This window comes from Condylura cristata, unplaced genomic scaffold (assembly GCF_000260355.1).
Source record: "Condylura cristata isolate star-nosed mole 26May11 unplaced genomic scaffold, ConCri1.0 scaffold00015, whole genome shotgun sequence".
Taxonomy (NCBI): Eukaryota; Metazoa; Chordata; class Mammalia; order Eulipotyphla; family Talpidae; genus Condylura; species Condylura cristata.
This window is the reverse complement of record NW_004567116.1, coordinates 20800296-20826752: the sequence shown is the minus strand read 5'-3', so window position 1 is coordinate 20826752 and position 26457 is coordinate 20800296. Positions and strand designations below refer to the sequence as shown.

The 26457-nt window shown below is 33.6% G+C and overlaps 1 protein-coding gene across 4 annotated transcripts in view; it reads left to right on the top strand.

Annotated features, from left to right (window-relative positions):
• Window positions 1-16602, top strand: part of METTL15 (methyltransferase like 15) — a 161591-nt gene extending 144989 nt beyond the window's left edge. For 3 of the 4 annotated variants that reach the window (XM_012725040.1, XM_012725041.1, XM_004683586.2), the window contains one exon: window positions 15723-16602. In XM_012725040.1, the coding sequence (XP_012580494.1) occupies window positions 15723-16174 (452 nt within the window). In that variant the 3' untranslated portion in view covers window positions 16175-16602. The remainder of the gene's footprint in view (window positions 1-15722) is intronic. The other variant, XM_012725043.1, reaches the window with a different exon arrangement.
• The last annotated feature ends 9855 nt before the right edge of the window (window positions 16603-26457 follow it).

Genomic DNA, 26457 nt, shown 5'->3' with positions numbered 1-26457 from the left:
AAAGGACTCCAGTGACGGTCTGTCTGCCAACTCGTGAAGGTTTACAAGTTATTCCCCACTCAATAAGTGAATGAAAAGTGAATGTTGTTTATATTTAATAATGATGTAAATTTTTTGAGAGTTCTCTTCTTCAATTATTATTATTCTATGAACTATTTTAGACACAACACACACAGCATTGACATTGGAGCTATTGCATTTTTTCTTAAAAATAAAGAATTAACAATTAAGCAAAGTCCATTGGAAAGTATTAGTCTAGAGTCCTTTGTACTTTAGGTACTTAGTTATCTCAGAAATTGAAGCTGAGAATGATAGTCTAGCAAGTAGGATTTATAAGCTGTTGACTTCCTCTCTAAACTTTTAAATGGAAAATAGGCATTGATAACATTCAAATTATGAAACCAATATGCTGCATTGCTTACCCATTTTTCTTTTTTTTTTTTTTATTGCCACAAAATTCTTTTATTGCTCAGGTTCTTGCCTCTGCTTCCTATTGTATCACTGAGTTATAGAAAAATAAACTCATTTTGGAATGATGCAAAAACCCAGAATCAAATTCCGATCTTGTTTTTTAGTAACTGTGTGAACTTGGACAAGTTACATAACCATTTTAATCCTTTTAAGATTGGGATAATATTTTAACTACAAGACCTCTGTGATGATTAGAAATTACTTTGAAAACTACTTTGGCTAGTACTGGGCATATAATAAGCACTTAACAAAACCAAATTGTTGATAAAATCTATACAAATACATCTAAAGATAACTATAATTCATGATAAAGTATGACATTTTCTCTATTATAAAATAATTTTCATTTATAAATCATATAATCAGGAGAAAATGAATATCTATAATACCACTATCACCATAATATAATTTTATGTATTCTCTTTATCATCATTTACTCTCACATTTTTTTAAATGATTGAATGTTCTTGAATAATTTTACTTAATATTTTATCATGTTACTTATGTTTATGATAATATACTATTTGTCAGTTAGATATACAATGATTTACTTAATCATATTATCATTGATATTTCACTTACTTCCCACTAGGGGTTATTATTAATGGACATGTAATGTCTATCTTTATATATATATATATATTAAAGGGATTTTGGGGGTGGAAAATGTAACTCCTCTTTAGGATAAATCCCCTAGATATTAATGACATACTTATGTCTTTAGCACTTGAAGCATTATTTGTCAGAATGAATGCACATCTTTCTAGGAACTAGAAATTTCACTGGATATGATCTAAAGCAACTTCTTGAGAAATTTCTAGAATAGAACAGGCAGAAAAATAAAAGATGAAGGGAATGATTAAAATTATATTGGCTTTGAATGGGGTAGGGGAAAAGGAGGTATTTATGATTTATAATTTATATTTTAATTAAAAATCCATATGCTATTGGTCCTTGGAGAAACTGATCATCCTTTAACTCAGTGAGATTTCGCTTGGTTTTTCAAATAATCTTCCTTTGTTATTATAAAAAATAACAAAAGCCTTCTGGAAGTTTACATTGTCAGTGGACAGATAAATGTTTTTAAAAGATAATTATATATTGTTGAGAAGTGTCCTGTTACAGGTTAAATATGCTACAAGCCCACAGGAAACTTTATCTTAGAGTTTGAGGTTTCATTATGAGTGTGTAGTGACCTCACATAAAATTGAGGTACATTGCTTAGCACCTTTTGCTGTAACCATTTCCCAATTCTAGAAGTGTTAATGACTCAACTCAGACAGTGATACTGTATACTCTATAGACTGTTTTTAAAGGATTCAGATAATCTATTTTATTGTGGGTCTTAAATAAGCTAGAATCTTCTGTTTAGTTTTTTGCTTTGCATTTACAGCATCTGGCAAATAGGCCTCTGTACCTCCTTCACGAGTGAATGATTAAATTTAATGTTTACCACCTAAATATTATAGTAATCATGATTCAGTTTCAACTTTCCCATCTAGCTAAGCATTTTAAGATATGAGTGATATCGAATTAGTTTTCAATTGAATAAAGTATGTGAAAAAAATCAATCCATTCCTTTAATTATGAACCATGTTTCTTATTTCATCTCAGCTGGTAATTTTCCTTGTTACCATTTTGCTCAAGCTTATAACTTGATTTTTTTTTTACCCTATTGTATGAGGATTTGTAAGCCTTTGTCATCCATAGTGAGATCATGTTGTTCTCAGACTTAACCTGGTAGGAGTTGAGGATTAGATGAGACTCTGAAGAAGTTTAAGAAGAACCACACTGAGTAAAGCTGATTTTATCCAGAACCATTCAAGTTCACAGATTTTAATTAACAATTTGAAATTTGTAATATTACTTGAATTTCAGATGGGTGAGAATTTAACACTATATTAAAGGAACCCAGGCAAAAGGACACAAATTGCGTCACAGAGACTTATTAAATGTGATCGAAATTCAACAGACGAATGCTGGCAAACAGGTGCAAGAGCTGAATTAATTTTTAAAACTATCACTCAGGAGGAGTTGTAGTGCATCCCGTTGACCGCCATAGCACGTAGCTAATTTCATTCACAAGTGTAAAAATCTCAATACATTTGAACATGTGAATGTATTAAATTTTAAAAGTGTAAGTAGCATAAGGGTATCCCAGAACTAAAAATGATCATTTCTCTCTGGGACTTCAAGTCATTTATTTAGTCAGAAGCATGGTGTTTTTTTTTTTTTATGAATGAAATCTATCTTAATGCTTCCCCATACAAATTGTGTTCTATTATTATATGTAGTGCAGACTGTTACTAAGCAAGGTTTTCCTTACTTTTGAAACATGACATTCCTTGTGAATCAGTGGGAACTGAGTATTCACTATTAAAGTTTCCAACTTCTGCTGTCACACATGAAGGGAGTCCTAAATCAATGCTTCCAATTGTGCTAAGTAGTAAAATATTCCTAGAGATAACAAAAAATATAATAAAACTAAACTGAATGAATGTAGAGGCTTTTAGGTGATATCATTAAAGGTGGTAACTTATATGCTGAAAACTCAGTGAACTTGGTGTGTTCTCATCAGGAATTCACCTCCTTTGGGGTCCCTGGAACACCTGATAATGTGTTGGAATCCCTGGATTAAGCTCCACATAAGACTGCACATACACACAAAATCTTAAAATGATTGCATAGAGTTCATGAATTTTCACATTTAGAATTGTTTCTTGGAAAGGTGTCTCTTATTCAGTTGGTTTTCCCCTTTGCCACCTATTGTGCACCAGACCCTACTCCTGGCATTGGGTATATAAAGAAAATAAGAGGAGGTCTGGGCCTTTTACAACCTACTAGAGGTTAATAGACAAATAATACAAAGTGTTAAGTAGTTTGCTAAAATATGTACAAAAAGGTCTTACAAAGTCATTCTGGATGAGATGGCACCTTAGTGAGTAAAGTATTAAGCATTAGGAGATGTAAACTGTTAAAAGAGGGGGGAAAAGCATTCTAGATTGAGAATAAAAGTAACCACTGCCCTGACATAGCTAAAATTGTGCATTTACAAAAAAATATATAAAAAGTATATGCAAAACTTTCAGTCTTTCAACATTTCTCAAAAAGCTTTAAAGAAAGAATAAAAGGAGTTGGGTTTAACTTCCCAAGATTTTAGCCACCTGAGCCCTTTCTCTTTAATTGCACACACACTTGTCTCCTCGTTTTGCTTAGTTGAGGAGTATTTAACACTTACTTTTTAGAACATAAAAGTAACTGTAAAGCTTTCTGTGCCTTATAATTCTTCAAGAGCCCATTATGTACTGCATTGATGACTCTCGAGTCTTCATCAAAAACATGTAATCAGTACCTTCCCAAAGTCTTGATAACGGCAGCAGTAGTTAACTTTTTCTTTTTTAAAACTACTATCAAGAAAACTGATGAAAAAGACAGACAGATGAATACTCTAATAACCTGAGCTAACAATACGTTGTTGTGAATAGACTTACAGGACAAAAGCCACAGGTATTCATTACCATTCCCAGGGTAAGAGACCCTGGGTAGCTGCTGCCTTCACCAGATGCTCAGTCTTTAGGTTTGACAATGCACCTGTCCCAGGGGGATATGTGGAGAGAAAGCCAAACTCTAGCAACTTGATGCAAAGTGATTTGGGTTCCATTACAATATCTCTCAGTAAAAGGCTATTCAGGCTTATAGTAAAGATTCCACACTCATTTTCTGTCAGAAAATGAGTTATTTTATAAAACACCAGACATGGAGTCAGTTTCGGGGAAATCACTCTAAACCTTGTGATTTCATTTTAACTTCTTAAATTCTAATCAGGAAAAGGGAGATGATGTGGTTTGATGAAAACATTTAAAACTATATATATATATATATATAATTCTTATTATTATTTTAAATAATGACCTACTCCTGATCAGCGTTTGTTAAAGGGAGTTTCTCAGATGAACTAAACCAGAAATGTTATGCCTTCCTACTAAGGAAGTTAGATTTTCTTTGTATCATAAAAGGAGGAGCATTGGATGATCTTTGAGTTAAGACTTGAGTTTTTATATGACTATTTATAATCACTGTGAACTTGGAAAGAGATACTTAACTCCTCAGGTTTTTTTTTTTTTCACCTTTTACTGGAAATAAGGATACCTACTCAGAATATAGACATAACTAAAATATGTAGAAAGTGATTAATATAAAGTCTGTTTTTAGTGTTTTGCCTATTAGAAAACAAATTCTATGGAATTAATAGTTGTTACTAAAAATTTTTAAGTTCCTATTTCAAAAATTTGGAAATGTCAGGGTAAACAAAGGCAAACTGTACTCTTCAGAGCTTTCCATGTTTATGGGTATATGGATCTCTAAAAGAGGAGTATAATATACTCTCAGACCTATTTGATGACTGACACATTGATGTTTGGTTGGAAGTTGGAAGTGCTGTGGTTCACAAGATCAATATTCTATAGAATAATAGTTTTGAAAATTGGCTGTATGAGGTCGTTTCAATTTTTTTTAATTTTTGTTCTCACAGTAATATGTTTAATCCTTTATAAAACTATTTCTACCATTTTGATATCATTCTCCTCATTGGGTTTCAATTTCTTGAAGACAAGGACTGTTCTCATAAATGTTTTAACCCTTGTTTATTTATACTACATTGTATCTTGAAAATACTGACTAAATGAATGAATGGTATATTATTCAGGATAATTACTAAATTTTACCAAATATTGCTGATGCTAATTTTAATCTAAATGATTTGTAGTGTCTTTGGATTTTTCTTCATAGATACATGGTAGTTTGTGTATAAATTTATAAGTATATTCAGGTATTACTTATAAAGGGAGGATCTATACAGTGATCTTCAACTTGTTTTGTTTACTTGTCTTTTAAAGACAATTTCAGTTTTATAGATGCACAAAATTAATATTATTTATTTGTTTGCAGTATTTGTAATGATATGCACAGAGCCAATGAACTGTGAATACTGTGATAATTAAGAAAGAGTCTTCACACTGGTGAAGCTCCTATTACCACAGTTATACTTAAGATATTTTCTATTTTTTTAATCACATACTACAAAAAAAATTGCTTTAATAAACATATGGTGAATTGCACAGTTTAAATGTCTGCAAGTCAGAGAAACCTCTTCAATGTAGAAAGTCAGTCACAATCCGAAGAAAATACTCATAACTGTGGTTGTGTGCAGCCATAGGGTACTCACACCCCAAACTGTCAAGGAGTGCATACTTTAAAAGAGGTCCTGATCATCCTTGAATACTTAGGCAAAGGAAATAGATTCTTAAGTATGAAAGATTTTTAATAGAATTGGTATGCATATAATGAAAGAGAGGAGAAAAAGAGTTTCAAGCAAATTTCCTGATAAGAGTAAAAAAGTTCCAATCCCTTGCAGTAAAATGCCCAACCAACCAGTCTCAGTCTTCGTACGGCAGGTGAGGCCCAAAAACTTACCACAAATCTAAGGTATCTTCTGGCAGGGAAGTACAAGAAATAGGTTAGGCAGATCCCAGAGAACTGGGGCAGACAGATTCACAATTCAAATTAGTCTACAGTAAACTCAAGTTATCAACTGTTATCGTCTCTGTAAGAGACCAGGAGCGTCCCTCATGTGTCTCACCCATATGTCTATTCCAAGTGTCTCTTTTCCACTCGTCTCTCTCTTCCTCCTTCTACTTCCATTTCTATATACACCTTGCTCTTTCCTAGCTGACCCTCTTTCAGGAAGTCCGATTCACCACATACTGCTGGCAATAATAATCCAAGGTGCTTGGGATCTCATTGGAGTGGAATTGAGGGTGGAGTGGATAGTGTTTGTTCAGGGCATCATCTACTGGCTCAGAGTTGGTCCTCCTTGTTCCTCTGACAACTAAATGAACCTGTGGTAATATGTCTGCAAGATTTGATTATATATACCCATTTAAATTTGGATCAATACTTCTAAAATTACTCCCTAAATGAGTATGCCAGTTTGCCTCTATCGATAGTATAGGAGAATCCATCTCCCCACATCCAAACTAGTACAAAAAACTCAGTCTTTTTATGTTGACTAGTCTAATATTAGGTGAAATAACTAACAGTTGTTTTACTTTTAATTTACCCATCAATTAGTTGAATTGGGCATGTTTTCAAATCTAATGGCCATTTGATTTTAGCTATGAATTGCTTGAATAAACTCTTTGTCGATGTTCTTAATGTAATGTTGCTTTTTTTCCCCCTTTTGCTTTATTGACTTGGAAAAGCTGTTTATAAAATAAGGATATTAATCCTTTGTGTTTGGTATATTGGCAAATATTTTTCCTGTATTGTGACTATTTTTTTTTTTAGTTTACTAATTTTTTTCTGCCATGTAGAAATTTTAACATATATATAGACTTGTTTTTACATGTCTTTTAGATTTTAAGTCTAGGAAAACTTTCCATTCTTCAAAATTAGGTATAATTAACATTCATTTGTGTATTTCTTGTTTTATCTCTCACTTTTAAATATTAAACCATAGGACATTTATTTAGTATGCTTAAAAGTGGGGTCTTCATTTTTTAAAAACTACATAGTCAATTGTACTTTTTATTAAATTGCCCTTCTTTCCCTACTAATTAGAAATACCACTTAAATAAGTTACATTTTCTATATATAAAAATATTCATTTCTTATTCACAGTTATGTTCCATTGATGCATTTCTCTGTTTCTCAGCCAATACAATATTATTTTAATTACTCATTATAGCTTTTTCACCCTACTATGTTTTGTCCCAGGTGGGACAAACCTTCCTCCCCCAACTATTATCTTTTTATTCAAAATTCTTTTGGTATTCTTATTCATGTTATTCCAAATAAAATTTAGATGCAATCAATAAATAATATAATAATAATAAATATTCTGATTGTAATTGCAGTAAATGTCTAAACTGATTGCATAAAACTTACATCATCATAGAATCAAAGCAATTCACCCAGGGAACATAGTATTCCATTAATATTTTACATGTTCTTCATTAAAGTTTAATAGTTGTCATCACCTAAGTTGTATTCAGACTATTTGTAAGTACTTTGTTTATACATATTATACACTTTAGTCATCTTGATGGGAAAGCATAAGAAATAACAATATTAAGGCAACATGTTGTATGAAATGGTACTGAACTTTAGAAAGAAAAAACTGGGTTCAGTGATCATAGCTTTGACTTTAATGGTTATTTGATGTGGGACAGTAGTGGGACACAACTTCTGGATTTTTTTCCCTTCTAGAAGATAGTAACACTTCACAGGACATATTGTAAACATCAAATATATAAAATGCTTAGGAATATCTAGTGCATACTTGGCATAAAGTAGTCACTTTTTGAATACCATTTACATCTTTTCATCTCTTTTGTAAATGCTGTATACCTCTTGGGAGCAGTGACATTAAAATTTTACTTCATATACAAGCGATTTTTCTTTTCCTTTTGTTGTTTTTTCTTTAACAGTTACTATAACGTTAAAATACAAGCAATCATATTTAATCCACAAACTCTTTCTTTTGTGCAAAAATTTACAAAGGTAAAGAAAGTCTCTACTTTCATTGAGTATATATTATGAGAAACAGATGGAAAACCAATACATATTTGTTCCTGATAAGATATTATATAAAAAATAATAAGGCAATATAATTAGACTCTACTGACAGGGTGCTGTTTTCCATTGGCATAGCCTGACTACCTTTCTAACTTAGTCACATTTGATAGGAGCCCTGAAGTAGTAAATAAGCCAGCTAGATATATGAAGATACATCTATATACAGGCTAAAGAACCCAGGCAGGATCATATTGTTTTATATTCAAGCATTTAAGGTCAGGAGATACGAGGTAAAAAGAGATCGGGGTGCTAGGAAGCAGAGAGTTGCATGTTTCCTAGATACTTGGCCAAGTTAAGGAGATTCAGTTTCTGTTTTGTATATTGGAAAACATTGGACATATTAAACAATGAGTGACATGATCTAATTCTCTTTGAAAAGGATTGGTACAATGGATATGTAGAGAAGATGATGATGACTTGGACCACAGAGATAGTAGTAAAAGTGGTGAGAAGGGTTCTGAGTACATTCCAGAGTTTGAGTCACTAGAATCTGCTGGTGTAAAAGGAAGAAAAGAATAAAGATGTGAAACTGTTAGGAACTTAAAAAGTGCCACCATCAAATGTGATCTGGCAGGTCACAGAGTGCCCTGATGAGGCAAAGCGCTAGTGATTTTCTTAAACTAGGATCAGTCTCTAAGACATGAATTTTCCCAGCATTACTTTTAGAGATAAGTGCCAACTAATGTCTCAAAATTATGTTGAAATTAAGTTAGAACTTGTTATCCCACAGTGGATTTAGTGTATATTTACTTCACCATGTACTTTTTAATGTATACTTAATTTAAAACATCTTGGTGCTGAATGTGTATGAGCCTTCAGTTTCCATTTGTAGTCAGTTTTACTGACAGAATTTTGCCACTTTAAAGTATTAGCAGGAAGAGTCTGTATACTCAATTTTGAACAAGTAAGAAATCATGTGGTTTAGGATTTAATAGATATGAAGTTAAAGTTTACATAAAGTATCAACAGTATTGTGCATTAATCTTTGGGGGAAATTTGAGCAGATTTAACTGAAGATATTAATGAATTTTTTGTACAGATTTCCATATCTTACTTTCTCATGTCTCATTTTATTCTGTAAAACATATATGAAATTTAAGATTTTTCTTTGCACATTTGCTCATTTCATATAATAAAGACTTACAAGCTTGCATTTCTGAGTATAAAATTATTTGCAGGTGCTTCATTGCATGTGTGATGACTCATTAAAGACATTCCCAGTAGTGTTAGATATCTTTAAATATGTGCAAATAATTATATTAAGACAGTGAAATGGCTAGTAAATTTGAGAATTCAATAGCCATATTAAAATCGTAACTTGACACCTACATTCATGTTTTTCCAAATAGTAGCATATAGGATACGATCTATTTCATAACATTATTTTAAATTTCTATTCATATGGTTTTGTTTGACTTTTCATTTAGTTACTTGTTGATGTGACTACATATTATGTTCTTAATATATACATCCAATAATGTGAATGAATCTATTTGTAATAATGGTCCTGGATTTGTTTTCATTTATCCATTACTTTAATTCATTATTCATTATTTTTTCAGTGGAAATATTCTGAGTGTTCAGTAGTTTTTAATCTTGACTAATGTGAAACTTTAAGTAATGATTCCTGTTTAATAATTTCCTTACACTGATTCAATAGGTTTGTGCTAGGACCAGGCATCCTTATTTTTTCAAGAGCTTCACAGGTAACTCCAACGTGCAGTTAGAATCACAAGCTTCTCTGTTAAGTAAGAGGAATCATAAGAGCAAACAGAAAAGTGAGTGAAGCAGACAGGTAGACTGGTCAATACAGTTGGGGGGATGGTTAGTGCTTTACTCTGGGTGGAACTACAAGACACAAAAGGAAATTTCTCATTCATTAAGTCATCAAAATTGTGATTCAGTCCATATTTTGTCTTACCTACTCTATGCCTTAATGAAATTAAGCATTAGCCATGTGAGATTCTGTGATTAAACTCAGGAAATAGAAAAACAGAGACAAGTTTCTATTTCTGATAACAGGATATTGAAGATGAGAAAGAGGTGACAAAGGATTACAAAACAATGAGGAACTAGGCCTAAGTAATATTTCTCTTCCTTTAGCCTAATGCAGAGTCTAGCACATGAGTAGGCATTGAATCTGATTTACGTTTTGAAGCTTTTTTCTACTCACATGTAGCAGATGTTCCTGCCTAGTCTTGGTACTAAGAGAACTCTGCCCCTTACTGTCTTTCAGTGTTGGCTTTCAGGACGAAACCCGTTCTACTATCCAAAGATGTAAGACATTTATTAATTGTCTTCAAACTTTCTAATCCAGACAAAGAACCATGTTTAATCTTAATAGTAGATGTTTCTTTTCTTGTCTTTTTGGACCACTGCCAGTTCATGTTTTATTTCTCCTATTTTAATTCTTAATACCAGATGCTGTTTTATAGTCTTTTTTTAAACTTCATTTTATGCAATGTGCATTGTCAGCCTTTCTTCCTATTAATTACTGTTATAAAAATGACAGTATAAAGGAAAGATAACCTAGAAATCAAATCTATCTACATAAGGAAAGCATGTGCCTTGAATCCCTAAGCAGCACTGTGCATTGCAGTCAGTGTTATCATCTGATCCCTTAAGCTGTGACTTGAGGAAGTTGACAGGACTACGGCTAGGAATCCTTTTCAGGAAATTCATTAGATGTTATTCTGATTAAAATTAACTAAATGAAATTAAGAAATCCCACAAGAAAAGCTTCTTAGATTGGAGCTCTCTTCAGCACCATCCGTCCCTTAAATGTACATGAAAACACATGTGTTATTTCTCCATGATTTTTTAACAGTGACAAAGCCTAGTTAGATTTTATAAAGCAGAGCTTCTTTGACCACAATGACTAGTGTCAGTTTTTCAGCTGCAGACTTGTATAGTATAGACATACTAGGAATATGAATTATATAAGCTTAATGTTACATAATATAGTCACATCACATGAATTAATATTGTTTAAATTAGAATTAGCGTGGTGACTCAGACATTATTATTTTAACAATAATATTTTTAGTAGTTTTAAAAATTATTCTGTAACAATATTAAAATTTTTAAATTCTTTGCTTTTCTATTATGTCGTGAATTTAGTTAATATATAGCCAGGCATAGCTAATTTAGTGCTATGTTTTAAAATCACATTCTCAGGTGTATATATGAAATAGAGCATCTGATAAAGTGCCAAAAAAAGTGAACAATTGTCATATTGAATACAACTTTTAATTTCTATTAATTTTAGAAATGCTAAGAAAAATTTTTTAAGATTTATTTACTTATGCTTACAAGAACTGGGGTATAGGCCAGAGGTGTGGGAAGTAAGAGGATTCACCAGAGACAGCGTGGGAAGCAGAACAGGCAGCTTGACTGAAATACATTGCTGAGGGGAGCAGTGGATAAGACAGGAGAGTTCTTTGTCACCATGTGGCTCAGCTCCCTGGGCAGGGATCCAACTTGTGCTGTGGACAGCTTCATAGTGCTGCATTTTTAATCCATTGAACCATCAGGGAGAGTCCATTAAGAAATTATTTTAGGCCCTCCCTGGTGACGCAGCGGGTTAAAGCACAGCACTGAGAATCTAAAGCCGCTTCCACATGAGTTCGATTCCCGCCTGCCCCGGCGGTGACCACATGGCGTGGCAGACCTCTCCTGACCCGCCCGCTGCTCCCTTCAGCAGTGTACTTCGTCGATCTGCCTGTTCTGCTCCCCACTCTGTCTCTGGTGAAGCCTCTCACCACCCCTGAGCCTCTGGCCTGCACCCCAGTTCTGTATGCACAAATAAATAAATCTTTAAAAAAAAAAAAGATTATTTTAAAGCACATACAATACCTGAAAATACAAAAAAATGTGGTATTTGTTGATTTGTGTACTCTTATTTGCCTCATGTTTTACATTAAAATATGTGTATATTAAATTTTTACTTTATAGTTTTTATTTTTATTTGATAGTTAATTTTTAGACAAAGTAATATTGGTTCTGCAAGGTTTATATCAAGCAAAGTCTTCGGGATGCTTTCCTAAAGCATCCTCTAAATCTGATTTCTAAAATATGAACTTGTATGTTTTTTCATATCCTTTGTATATTTGAAATACACTCTGAGTGACTGAAATTCTTTATCTGGAAAATGAAGAAATTTAATAACAAACAGTAAAAAATAAATGACCTTCCTCTTCAGCTTTGATTTTGACTTTGTTTCTGAAGGACTTTGTTCGAAGATAGATTTGCTAGTTCTAACATTTTCTAGCCCTTCAGCAAAGTAGTTTTAGTAAAGGAAAGAGTAAGTCCGTAAAACTGACTTCATTTATCTTTAGACTATTGTTCTCAGCTCCATAGTTTGTGTAATGTATTTTTCCCCCACTTTTGATTTAGTTCCATGAGAAGATTAATCAGGTGTGTCCCAATGTACTTTATTATGAGACCTATAAATTACTAAGATTTGAACTAAGGTGCCAGTCTTGTATAATCTACTCTGCTGTAAGAAGCATGAGGCCAGGATTGTAGTCATATTCTTCATTCATCAGAAGTCTGGACTGCAAAGATTATTTCTCTGTGGCATAATCTCTAGGAATAGTCTCTTAAGTTAACTAAAAATGCCTGTATAAATGCATTGAGCATTATATTTTTATATCATGTTTGGCCATTTTTGAATGTTTATTGTTAGAGAAACTGAATTTTTGTGTTAATTTTGTAGCCTGTTCATTTCCTAAATGTGTTCTAAAAATTTTGTATGTTTATGTGTGCATAACCTTTGGTGTTCCTGCATATAAAATTAAGTTCTCTGTGAACAAGATAAGTTTACTCCTGTCTTTCTAATATGGTTTGCCTTTTACTTTTTTTTATCAATTGCTCTGACTAGAAACTCTAATACTGTGTTGAATAGAAATATTAAAAGTCATCTTCCTTGTTCTGGTTACAAATGTTTGAAGTAGACCTCTCAGTTTGTCATCATTGATTATGATGTTAATGGTGAGTTTTTATATGGCCTTTATTATGTTAAGCTATTTTTTTTTCTTCACTTCCTAATTTGTTGGATGATTTTATTATGAGAGGATATTGAGTATCATCGAGTGCTTTTTCTGATCACTTGAGATTATCATGTGTGGTGTTTTTTTTCCTTCTGCTAATGTGATAAATTATATCAAGAGTTTTTACTTATTGAGCTATCTATGCATTCTAGGAATAAATCCCACTTGGTCATGGCTTTAATATGCTTTTAACATGGTTTTAATATTTTTAATATGCTGCTAAATTGGTTTTCTAATATTTTGTTGAAGATTTTTATATCAATATTCATAAGAAATATTGGCCTGTAATGTTCTTGTGAGGTTTCTGATTTTAATTTAAGGGTAAACTGGCCTTACACAAGATTTTGTGTTTGGCTCTTCTTAAGTTTTTTTGAAGCAGTTTGTGAACTGTTGCAATTAATTCTTTGAGCCTTTGGCAGAATTAAGTAGTAAAGCCAGCTGGATCTGGACTTTTCTTTGATTTTTTTTTAAAGATTTATTTATTAATTCATATAGAACTGGGGTACAGGCCAGAGATGCGGAGGATGAGAGGATTCACCAGAGACAGAGTGGGGAGCAGAACAGGCAGATCGACGAAGTACACTGCTGAGGGGAGCAGCGGGCGGGCCAGGAGAGGTCTGCCTCGCCATGTGGACTCCTCAGGGGCAGGCGGGAATGGAACTCATGAGGAAGTGGCTTAAGCTTCGTAGTGCAGTGCTTTAACCAACTGCGCCACCAGGGAGGGCCCTCTTTGATTTTGATTAACAATTTAACCCTTCAGTTAGGCCTATCAGATTATCCACTTCTTCTTGAATCAGTTACAGTAGTTCATGTTTTTCTAGGATTTCATCAGTACTAGCAGATATGTAGCAGTAGTTCATCATGGCTTTAGTTTATATTTCCATGACTAATAATGATGTGTAACAGCTTTACAAAATATTTGATCAAGTTTTTGCCAACTTTTCAGTTAGATTGTTTCCCTTATTATTAAGTTGTGAGATTTCTCTATAAGGTCTGGACAAGAGAGATTGATTTATACATGTACATTTAGTGGTTTTAGTCTTTCTTTTAAGTCTGTGATCTATTTTGAATTAACTTTTGTGGATACTGTGTAGTAAAGTTCATCTTCTTTTCTATAGGTCTTATTTATACATTGAACATGCTGTTTTTTCTTCATTGTCGGTAATAATTTGGCCTAAAACAAATTACCTTTGTAAATGTAGGGATTTTCTGATAATGTCAAAATTTGGGGACACATATTAGTTGGTGTAGATATATTTATAATTGTATCACCCTGCTGTAGTGACCTTTTCCTTAGTAGGAAATGTTGTTCTTTAGGCTTAGCAATCTGCTTTTTTTTTAAAGTTCAATTTGTCCTGTATTAACATAATTTTTCCATTTTTTAAAATTTATTTACTGTTTATAGAATATATATTGTCTTAACCTTACCTTTTATTTCTGCTTTGTATTTAAAGTTCATTTCTGTTGATAATGGATAGTTAGTGCTTACTGTTTTAGGTCAGATAATCTATTGGAATGTTTAATGTAGTTAATGTAATTATTGATACTACATTTGGATTTATTATGTGCCACTTTGCTATCTGCGTTAGTTTCCTTTGTGTTCTTACTTTCTACCTTCTTTGGTGTTGAATATTTTTGTTGGTCATTTTAATTCTGTATTAGCTTTATTTTTGTTAATTGCTCTGGGAACCACAATGTGAAACTTTTAACTTTTATATGATATAAAAGTTATATCTTTATACTTTCTCATCCTTTGCACTATTGTATCATATATGATGCATATACATATATACTTTATAAACCTAAGAATATCATTAAAGTTTTTTTTAAAGTCCTGCCTTTAAAAAATTAGGAAAATAATAAATATACCAGATATAGCTATATATCTATCAACTTACCTATTATTCCTAGCTATTTTTTTAATCTATTCATTATTTTCTGTATATCCATGTTTTCACTCTGTTATTTCAGTTTCCCCTTATCATTCCTTAAATGCAAGTCTATTAGTAGTTAATTCTTTCACTCTTAAAATTTATTTGAAAATATCTTTGACCTTGAATTTTGCTAATAACTTTAATCTTAGAAGACATTTTTTTTTTTCCTCTACAATTTGAATGTTATGTCCTTTCTACTGTAGCTTGACTTTGTGCTAAGGAGAAATAAACTGTTAGTAATATTTTTGTTCTCCCTTGTTGTAATGTCTATACTTATTGCAATCAAGGGTTTCCTCATTATCTTTGCCTCTTTTTATTTGGAGCCCCATAAACCTTTTCTAGCTATCAGTTAATGATTTTAACCAAAGTTGGGAAGTTTTTCATTATTCTTCATATATTTCTTTTTTTTTTCTCTCTCTCTCTCTATATATATTGTGTTTGACTTCAGTTATATAACCTTATGAGTTTCTCTAGAAAGTATGCTTGGGATCATGCTTACACAGTTGAAATACCACAATTTTATAAAGAAAAATTTAGTTTTTAAACACACACATACAAAACAGTGGATTTACAGTGGAAAATATTAATGTTACCTGTGGTCTTTTCCTGTTTTTACAAAATTTGTTTGTAGGTGCATTTCCTCCCTCTGCTGTTTATGCACGAAGAGACTTGCTACAGCGATCCACCCATATTGCTACCAAGACTTTCCAAGCTTTACGTATATTTGTGAACAATGAACTCAATGAGCTCTACACGGGACTGAAGACAGCTCAGAAGTTTCTGAGACCTGGTGGCCGTCTTGTAGCCCTCTCCTTCCACTCACTTGAGGATCGCATTGTCAAACGTTTCTTGCTTGGAATAAGCATGACGGAAAGGTTTAACCTAAATGCTAGGCAGAAAGTGATAAAAAAATCACAACTGGATTCAGGTCATGAAAACAAGGAAGAGCCCTCTAAGGGAAAAGGTCCTTTAATGTGGGAACTGATACACAAGAAGGTGCTTACTCCAAATGATCAGGATGTACAGGATAACCCCAGAGGGCGTTCAGCCAAGCTTAGAGCAGCTATCAAATTAAGGGAATGAAAATTTTAGTCTTCTGAGCCTTCAAGTTGACCCTTTCTATTTCTCATTTTTTTTTTCATGTGATATTCCTAAAAATTTTAAATGAAAGTATGTGGGACATACATACATACTATATATGTTTGGAAATTGAGTATTTAGCATTTTTTTCTCAAATAGAAATTTCACCAAGTTCAACTCAAGGACAGCAGGATGTCAAAACTGGAAAAATATGTTTACCTTACCATTATATTTGACTTTTGAAATCCAGTGCTTTCTCTAGGCAGGAAATTAAAATTACATATGTATATTTATCTAAATATATGAATTCAAGCTGTCAAAAAAAGAGAGATTATAATTATATTTGTGTGTCCTAAATTCTGAATTAAGATATTCGGATTTACAACAGAATTTTTGTTGCTTGGATAATTAATAATGATCATGGCATGAATTTTAATTTTCCTACTTGGAAATAAATAATTACTACTATAGATTTTTTCAGTATAGGTATTAGGTAAATTTAAAATTTTCAAGTGTCATTTTAAAAATTCATCATATTGATAAATTTCATTGTTTAAAGAGTTTATTCAGTATGTTATGTGCCATGTTTTCATGTATTACACAGTAACATGTAGAATTCTTCTAATAGTGCTCATAGAATATATTTCACAAAACTTATTTTAATGTGATTTGTGTTTAATAATAGGTCAGATACCTTTGATAAACAACATGATCTCTGATTATTTGAGACCAGCATCTTTTAATTGAAATATTCAAGTTAAAGCAACTGTTTCTATTTGAAATTAAAAAAAAAAAAAAAAAAGATAGCCTCCCTGGTGGCCTAAGGTTAAGTTTCTGCACTATCACCACAAAAATCCCACCTTGGCCAACTGAGTTCAATCTGTAGCCAGGGAGCTCACCACATAGATTGTAGTAGACCTTCTCTGTCTTGCCTACTGCTCCCATCAACAGTGCATTTCAGTTATCTGTTTGTTCTGCTCCCCACTCTGTCTCTGGTGAGTCACCTCAGTCCCCAAATCTCTGGCTACAACCCAGTACTATATGATATATCCAAAATCTTAAAAACACTGCACACCTAATGTTTTTACATGCAGATAATAACTGTAGTTGTAAAAAGTTAGTCAAGAAAACTACACTTGGTAAAGAATTGCTTAACAAATTGATGTGATTGATTTATAATTCACATACCAACTTTTTATACATAAATATGCACTTCTAATTTATTCAGATTTACTAATTTGGCAAGTGCTGAAGTGAGCATTAGAAGAAGAAAGTACATAAAATATACATAGCCAGGTATCTATTTCATGGAGTTTATTATCTAATGGAGGGGAGTGACAATGGTAAATATTTACAAAAATCAATATAAAGTGGAATCAGCAGTAAATTGTACAAGGTACTCTGAAAACATCAAACAGGACTTTTATGCAGTCAAGAAAACCAGGTGCTTGGATTACAACCTGAGGATGAATGATTCAAGTGTTCATGGGCATGTTCATTAAACATTCATGAAAATTATTGTTTTCTTAAGTAGTTTCTTAAGTTTTGGAAATCATACTTAAACTATTAATTTATTTAGCAAGTGATTTTGTTTAAATACAGGAAAAACTCATCTTTCCTGTTATGACTGTAAATTCTCAATTGGTGAATACAAATGAATGAAATAGGAACATAATTATATGAACACAAAGATAAGAACTAAACACTTGGATTTACCTTAGATTCACTTTACAATATTAATATTTAACTATAGTGACAACATTAATATTTAACTGTAGTGCCAAACACATGTCCCCCTTTTACTTTAAAGTCTTTAATCAGATCAGAACAATTCTGCAGTTTTTCATCAGAGTTACATACAAACTGTCATCTCTGTGTTGGGTATTGGCTAATATTTCTCCACAGTCCATATCCTTCCCAGAACCTCAAAATGGGACCTTATTTGGAGATACGATCATTGCAGAATGTAAGTAGTTAAAATGAGGTTGTACTGGAACACAACAAACTGAATGCAGTATATATGTTGCCCTCAATGAAAAGCGAAGAGATCAGCACAGAGTGTAAAACCACATGAAGACAGAGGTAACAATTGGAGTGATACATCTGCAAACTGGGACCCTACTAGATGCTAAGCCAGAACAAGGAATAGAATCTCCTTCAGTCTTATACTGGGGATTCAGACTTCCAGCCTCCAGGACAGTGGAAGACTACTTTTTGCTGTTTTAAACCACCCAATATGTGATGATTTCTTATGGCAGCCCTAAGAAACTAATAATTTGACAGAAAAAAAAAATCATGAATAAAATGCATAAAAACATTCCTTAACCAACACAAAATTGGTTTCAAACTGGTGTAGTGTAAACATGTACCACTTAGAAATGTTATTACTGAACTTTATTAATGTTACATTATTTTTACAATGAGACAATCCACAATCATTTTTGCTCATTTCTTAATTTTTGTGTAATAAAATATGAGTTCAAACAATACATATAGAAAAAAACAATTGAAAGTACATTGCTTTGCAAATAAAATGCCATAAATATAAACCTATTGTCTTACATTTATGGATTTCTTTATTATTTTCATTGTCTTGTTAGAACACTGTATATTTATTAAATAATACATCATTCTTTAACTGTGGTAACAATAAGATTCTCCCCACCAGGTTTCACCACTATAGGCGAGTGTCACCAAATCACTCATAGTCTGCCACCATTGTCCACTGTGCTTCCTTCCTTCCTTGTTTCTGGCCTTCTCCCCATCCCCCTTTTGGATGCCTCAACTCTGTAGCCAGTTTTCAAGAGTTATCTTTTAAGGTTGTCTTTCTCTGGTTATTACTATATTGAAGATAGTAGGGATACAACTTTTTTTTTCCTGACTTGTTTCACTTATCATTATCTCTTATTCCATCAACATTGCTGAAATAGCATGAGTTTACCTTTTTAAATCACTGATTAGTATTTCATTGTATATATGTTCTAGATCCCATTATCTGGGACACTTAGTTTTTTTCCTGTATTTTGCTATTATGAATAGTGCTGCTATGAACATAGGGGTGCAGGTTTCCTTTCAAATCAATGTTTTTGTGTTTTTGGAATAGATACCTACAAGTGGAATTGCTGAGTCATATGGCACATCTATTTTTATTTTTATTTTTTTTAAAGATTTATTCATACAGAACTGGGGTACAGGCCAGAGATGCGGAGGGTGAGAGGATTCACCAGAGACAGAGGAGGGAGCAGAACAGGCAGATCAACGAAGTACACTGCTGAGGGGAGCAGCATGCAGGCCAGGAGAGGTCTGCCTCACCATGTGGATCTCCTCGGGGCAGGTGGGGATCGAACTCATGTGGGAGTGGCTTAAGCTTCTTAGTGTAGTGCTTTAACTCGCTGCGCCACCAGAGGGGGCCTGGCACATCTACTTTTAACCTTTTGAGAAACATCCACACACTCTAGAGCTCTGCATTGACTGATTTCAACCAACCCATTTTGTATTGTATCAGAGTCATACAGTATTAAATCCTAACAGGTTTAGTTTGTAACTTACTAAGAAATGAAATTTAATAACTGAACACTATTTTTCAGAGCATTTCTTTTGTTTTAAATTTTATACATTGTATACTATATAATATTTAATTTTTGTAAGGGTTTTTTGAGACATTAATCATATCTATCTTTTCTATTTCACATAACATCTATGATAGGTACTTAAATTCATTTATATTGCACTACTTACTGTGTTACAACCAGTAATTTTTAAGAGACTACAGTGCAACATACAAAACTAGATTTTTATTTTTTTAAAGATTTATTTATTCATACATACAAGAGCTGGGATGTAGGCCAAAGTTGTGATGTGGGGAGGATGGGTAGACAATGAGAATATTCATCAGACAGAGTAGGTAAGAGAACAGGCAAATATATTGAAATACACTGCTGAGAGGAACAGTTGACAAGACAGGAAAGGCCTGCTGTGCCATGTGGGTTAGATCTCTGGTCAGCTGGGGATGAAGCTCTTGCTGTAGTGGCTGGCAGTAACATGATAGCTCTGTGTCTTAACCTCTGTACCACCACGGATACCCTAACTACATTTTTAAAGTGGTATCTCAAAAATTCACTAGCAAATATTTGAGATTATAGTTTATTTAGTCTTCAAATACTATATATCTTCAGAGTCTACAAAACACTTTATATTTTTTTTTTGTTTTTGCATAAGCAGCAGAGGTGATGATAAATCTACTGTACACATTTTAAAAATAATTTTAATTTCATTTGAAATATCTCACCCAAGAAGTTTGAGACATCTATTAATGAAAACTCAAAATGTAAAAGAAATATAAAAATATGGCCCTCCCTGGTGGCGCAGCGGGTTAAAGCACAGCTCTGAGAAGCTAAAGCCACTTCCGCATGAGTTCGACCCCCACCTGCCCCTGAGGAGATCCACATGGCATGGCAGACCTCTCCTGGCCCACCTGCTGCTCCCCTCAGCAGTGTGCTTCGTTGATCTGCCTGTTCTGTTCCCCACTCTGTGTCTGGTGAGGCCTGTCACTGCCCCTGAATCTCTGGCCTGTACCCCAGTTCTGTATGCACAAATAAATAAAAAAAAATCTTAAAAAAAATATCAGCACTCTCATTTGGTCAATAGAAGGTAAGTATATATCTTCTATTAACATATGAGAATATATTAATAGAATATATGTATATATTAATATATACAGATTAATATATGAAAATATATTAATGTACATATTAATATATGAAAATATGCTAAATGCTGACCATTTAGGAAGAAATTTAAAACACCTTTCAATTCTCTCCTTTTTATGATCCTTCCCTTCCCTTTTATATGTTCACATTGCTATCTGAATTTTTTTATGTCAACTGACATGACAATAATTTATGTTTCAAATTTAGTCTGCAAAAAGAGATGTTAAACATTATCAGCTTGTACTCTTGGAAACTAAGCCCTGCATGTTAGAATCTTTGTAATGGATTAGAATGAACTTAAATTAACCCCAATTAAAACTCTATAGTGTTTATATTAACATAGGGATTTTCTTATTGAGTGTTTTGATTACTGCAGTAGCCTATAGACCTAATAAATATTTTTGTGTGTAAGCTACATGTTGTAACACAAAGGGATTAAGTGTTAAAACATAAAAGAAATTTTGTGAGATGCCTGATAAATACAAATTTAAAGACAAATTCTCATCAGAGATGTTTTTCTCAAAACTACAATGCCATATGTTCAATGTCGAATGAAGCATGGTTTGTAAAAATCAGTATCATTCTAAAAAGGCTGTATTATATAACAAGTATAACTATTTTTATATTATTTTCTCAAATTTCATCTGTTTATAGCTACTATTTCCAACTAATGTTTAGTAACACACAGCATGATCTACAGAAATACTAAAGTTTAAATATAAATTATTTTTTAAATCTAGTTACAGCATAGATTTTCCAAAACATTAGAAGTTTAGTTTAAGTACAAAAGTTGTGAGAGGGAGAATTAACAATGCCTATCATTGAGATAAGCTTTAAAATTTCTCACAGATATTTTAGCCACCTTTTTTACATAGTGAAAGTTGTTAGACAACAAAGTAAAGTAAAATGTAGTGCCTTGAAACACAAAATAAGAAACTGCCTTTTCTGTAATGTCGTACTTCCTTAGGCAATTCTGAACAACATAAATACTGAGCAAGTTTTCTACCACCAGCATATAGCCACATTAAATATATCATCATGAAGATGCTAGAATACAAACTTAAGATACTGTACATCTCTGATTCTTGAACTTGCTGCCTCGTGCAAGATGAGGCTTCGTATTGTTAAAAATTCAGGGCCCTCCCTGGTGGTGCAGTGGGTTAAAGCATTGCACTGCAAGTGAGCCACATCCATTTTGGTGTGAGTTTGATGCTCCCTCCTGGAGGTGATCCACATGCATGGCGGACCTCTCCTGACCCGCCCTCTACTCCCCTCAGCAGTGTATCTCAACGATCTGCCTGTTCTGCTCCCAAATCTGTCTCTGTGAGTCCTCTCACCATCTCTGTGCCTCTGGCCTGTACCCCAGTTCTGTATGAATAAATAAATCTAAACAAGTATATATATGAATTTATATATATAAATTCAAATGGTTGCACATGTGAGTGTAATGAACTGGTATTGTCTTTTTCTTCTAGCTAGCTTAGCTAATCTCCTAAAATCCCATTTTTGTGGCTGCAAAAGGCAAGATTACATCAATTTTTATACCTGTGTAGTATTCCATTGTGTAAGTGTTGTGTGTGTACCACATCTTTACCCACTCTGATGTAGAATAATAAGAAGAAAACAAGTGAACAGATAAAACTAAGCTGAAACAAAATTTTGACAAAAAACAGACAGCCCACTAAATGGGAAAACATTTTCTCACACAAAAGTAGTGATAAAGGACTGATCACAAAAATATACGGAGAACTGATGAAACTCAACAAAAATAAACAACCCCATCAAAAAATGGGCAGAAGAGCTAAAAAGACACTTCTCCAAAGAGGAAATGCAGATGGCCAACAGGCATATGAAAAAATGTTCAACATCACTCGTAATAAGGGAGATATAAATTAAAACCACAATGAGATACCACCTCACCCCAGTGAGAATGACACATCTTCAAACAACTAGCAACAACAAATGTTGGCGAGGATGTGGAGAAAAAGGAACTCTTCTGCATTGCTGGTGGGAATGCAAACTAGTACAACCACTATGGAAAACTGTTTGGAGGTTCCTCAAACTGCTAAACATGGAGCTTCCCTATGACCCAGCAATCCCACTTCTAGGTATCTACCCAAAAGACACAAAAACACTGATTGAAAAAGAAACCTGTACCCCCATGTTTATTGCTGCTTTATTTACAATTGGAAAAACATGGAAGCAGCCCAAATGCCCAAAAGTAGATGACTGGATTAAAAAGATGTGGTACATATATACAATGGAATATTACTCAGCAACTGAAAAAGAGAAACACATGTCTTTTGCAGCAACTTGGATGGAGCTGGAAAAGATCATGCTTAGTGAGATAAGCCAGAAAGAGAAAGAAAAATACCGGATGGTTTCACTCAGCAGGAGTATAATGGACCACGTGAGAAAATAACAAAAATAATGAACAACCGTATACCAGAGACATTTTGCGGGGGTGGAGTGGGGAATGGGATCAAAAATGGGGGTTGGGGAAGGAAGTGCACGGGATTATGGTGATGGTACACGGGTGACTTGGTGATGGGAAACCCACAGGGATTACAATTGAGATGGAAAAAAATGTACAAAATGATGTAAAAATAAACTTATCAAAACAAAACAAAATTTTGACCTCTAACTGCAGAGTTGAGGTCATTTGAGGGGGAGAATGGGAGGTGGGGAAATAAAGAAGAAAGTGAATCCAGTGGACCAATGGTGGAAGATTATAGGAGCTTTGGATGGTAGCCTTTGTGGGATAACATACATTTGAAGAACTATGAATTTAGACCTCTAAATCATAAACCATTGTAAGCCATTGTTACCTCAATAGTGATACAATTTTTTTTTAAAGATTTTATTTATTCATACATAACTTGGGTACAGGCCAGAGATGTGGAGGTTGAGACAGAGTGGGGAGCAGAACAGGCAGATTGACAAAAGTACACTGCTGAGGGGAGTAGTGGGCAGGTCAGGAGAGGTCTGCCTCACCATATGGATTCCTCCGGGGCAGGCGGGAATCAACTCATGGGGAAGTGGCTTAAGCCTCGTAGTGCTGTGCTTTAACCCGCTGCGCCACCAAGGAGGGCCCTAATGATACAATTTTTAAGGAATGAAAAATACAGTGGTATTATTCTTCATTTTTCCATAAGGAAAATGTAGTCAAATATTTATAGATACTACATTTAGTTAAAGGCTCTACATTGTAGATGAGTTTGAATTTCAGGTCTGCATGTATTGGCAGAAATACAAACTTGGGCATACTATTTATTCAGCTAAAACCCTTGTTTATTTCACTTAAGATTAGAGCATTGTCATTATTGGTACTTTCTCAGATTACTATGAATCAAATAGAAACTACTCAGTAAATATTTATGAGTCAACTAAAGGTTATAATTACCAAAATGTAACTCACATTTCTGGACATTATGATTAAGAATGTGTATGTTTTCTTCCTGCTGATTTTAAATGCAGCTTCTGCATCACTAGCATCAATTGGTCAGGGTATAGTCATTTTTATTATTTGGGAATTTTATACCCATTTATTACTTATTTAACAGCCCCCACCCCTCCTCTGATGTTTGCTATATCTTGATAGGTCACATAAAACATATGGTCATTATCCTTGAGGAGTTTTCATTTATAAGAAGGCAAGATGGGGGAATAAAAGAACCAGTTGCTGAAATTACTTCATATGCATTTAGGCTTTAGAAAGTATTAGTCCTCCTACACTTCCATAACAGTAAATGGCCAAACTAAGTGCTCCTTTTAGTAAGAGTCTTTAAGATACATTTTGACAGGGAAAAGAAAATAAGATATGAGATGGGATATTGCTATATGAGTATAGAAAAGTTTCCTACTTCTGCTCACTTAAACCAATGAGAATAGGCAAAAGAGCCAATAAAATGTATGTTCCAGTTTTAAAAGAAAAATATCTTGTGTTAGGTGGACAATCCACACTTAAAATGAACTAATGATCTCTTTTATAACACTACAATAATAGGTAACATTAGAATTGTACTTACGTAATTCCTTCCCTTTCACATCTTAGCACTTATGAATCTCTTCATTTATCTCCTCAGTTTCATTATTCCTTTCTAACTTCTACAGAATTTAGTTCATTAACTTTGCTTGCAGCCTCCAGTTTTCAATCCCTTCTATGATATCTTTCCCTCAATTTACAAATATACTCAAAAGTTCCCCATCCTAAAATCAAGCAATAATGATGAATTGTTTTCTTATACTCTGCTTTCTTTTCCAAAATTCCTCCTGTTACTGTTGTCATTACTTGATTTCTTAAAGGAAGGCTTTACTGTCTTAAACTCCTCACTATCTCATTTATCAAATTTCAGTATATTCAATATGGAATTTTTCTCTTAAGGGATAATGACCTCTTAAATACCATACCTAATATCCTAATCTTGGATGTTAAATTTGACATTAATTTAAGTAAAATATGTATTAACTAGGATTTCAGCATTGGTAGTGGAAGATAATAATTTGGAAAAGCTAGTCCCTTAAAAGAACTAGAAAACCTAGATAAAACTATATTTTCATAAAAATTCTCTTTGAAAGCATCAAAGATTTAATAAGGCAGTAAAACATATCTGGAAAATAAGCCCAAAGATGTTTGTTTAGCATTTATAGCTCATCCTAGCATTTGTAGTTGCCAATTGCCAATTCTAGATGTGCCAACTGAGAAAATAAATAGAGATTTTACGATCTGTAGGTGGTATAGGTGAACATTAAACCAAATGAACTTTGAAGGAACCGGACCTCAGTATCAAATCATCCTAGTCCTTGAAGTTGGATTAAATTGATCTTGGATGTACTTTAAACTTTCTGGGGAAAATGTTTTGCACTTAAAAACAATTTCTATAAATTTTAATGCAGTCCAGTAAAAAAGCAATCAAGAAGAGATAAAGTACGGGTTTTTTTATAAAAGGGAAAATAATAGATTCCTCCCTGGAGATACAAGGGGTTAAGTCTCAGCACTGTGAAGCTATGCACAACCTCTGCAACACAGGTTTGATCCCCAGCTAGAGAGCTGACCCACATGATACAACAGACCTCTCACCCATCACTCCCCTCAGCAATGTATTGCAGTCAAACCACCTTTTCTGTTCCCCACTCTGTCTCTGGTAAATCTGCTCACTGTCCACCCCACCTCTGGCCTACACTTCAGATCTTGTATATATAAATAAATAAGTCTTTAAAAAAATAAAGTAAGAAAAATAGAAATAATTAAACAGTAGCCATGGGTTATTCAGACACATACTATAAGTTTGTCCATGATAGGGGAGAGAGGGATGGGGATTATGAGGAAGATTACTAAAATATATAAAGAATGGGCCCTCCCTGGTGGCACAGCAGGTTGAAGCACTGCACTGGGAGGCTTGAGCCACTTCCTCATGAATTCTATCCCCGCCTGCCCTGGGGGAGATCCACATGGAGCGGCAGACCTCTCCTGACCCGCCCGCTGCTCCCCTCAGCAGTGTACTAAGTGGATCTGCCTGTTCTGCTCCCCACTTTGTCCCTGATGAATCCTCTCACCCTCTGCATCTCTGGCCTGTA